Source organism: Octopus bimaculoides, chromosome 12 (assembly GCF_001194135.2).
Source record: "Octopus bimaculoides isolate UCB-OBI-ISO-001 chromosome 12, ASM119413v2, whole genome shotgun sequence".
Classification (NCBI taxonomy): Eukaryota; Metazoa; Mollusca; class Cephalopoda; order Octopoda; family Octopodidae; genus Octopus; species Octopus bimaculoides.
Window position 1 is genome coordinate 40,774,978 of NC_068992.1, and position 914 is coordinate 40,775,891.

Consider the following 914-nt stretch of genomic DNA (forward strand, 5'->3'; position numbering starts at 1 on the left):
ATATATATATATATATATATACACACATACATATATATACACACATATACTCTCTCTCTCACGCACACACACATATGTGTGTGTATGTATGTATTGAATGTTTATCGTGCGATTCCAGTTTCAAGCCATTGGTATCTTCAGGAAACAATATAGATTCAATCACTCACACACACAAATATACATACAAGCACATCACTCTCTCCCTCCCTCCATCCCCCTCTCTCTATCTTTTAGTTTATATATATACATTTAGTAAATGCTTACCTCATGATTCAAATTTCAAGCTACTGCGCCCTTCAAGCAAGAATAAACACACACATGTGCACACATGCACACATAACAAGCACACTGCCAGAATACACACTTATACAAACATAAACAACATACACACGTATGCATATATATGTACAGCAGTAAATAATTTACCGTTTTTGGCCAGTGTGTATAGAACCATCCTACAGCACAGGAGCCCATATCACAGAGTTCTTCAGACAAAGGTTTATTCTCCTCACAGTCGGCATCGTCAGCGCTGCTACCGTTGATACTCATACAAGATACTTCTCTTTGATGTAAACCTTTACCGCAAGACGTTGAACACTGGAACAGTACAATAGTACATGCATCAATAGAGATTTCTAGTTATACACATCTGTACGTATATATTCATAAGTATGCGTACAAACATACATGTATATGCATGTGCGTATATATATTTATATGTATATACATACACACACACAAACACACACACATATATATATACATATATATACACACACATATGTATACATATATATGTATATATATATACACACACACATATATATATACATATCTATATATACACATATATGCATGTATGTATGTACGTATATATATATATATATATATATATATATATATATATATATATA

The 914-nt window shown here is 32.4% G+C and overlaps 1 protein-coding gene across 1 annotated transcript in view; it reads right to left on the bottom strand.

Annotated features, from left to right (window-relative positions):
- Positions 1-914, bottom strand: part of LOC106872636 (thrombospondin type-1 domain-containing protein 4) — a 56,624-nt gene that overhangs the window by 23,359 nt on the left and 32,351 nt on the right. The window contains exon 7 of the mRNA XM_014919696.1: positions 427-597. Within this exon, the coding sequence (XP_014775182.1) occupies positions 427-597 (171 nt within the window). The remainder of the gene's footprint in view (positions 1-426; positions 598-914) is intronic.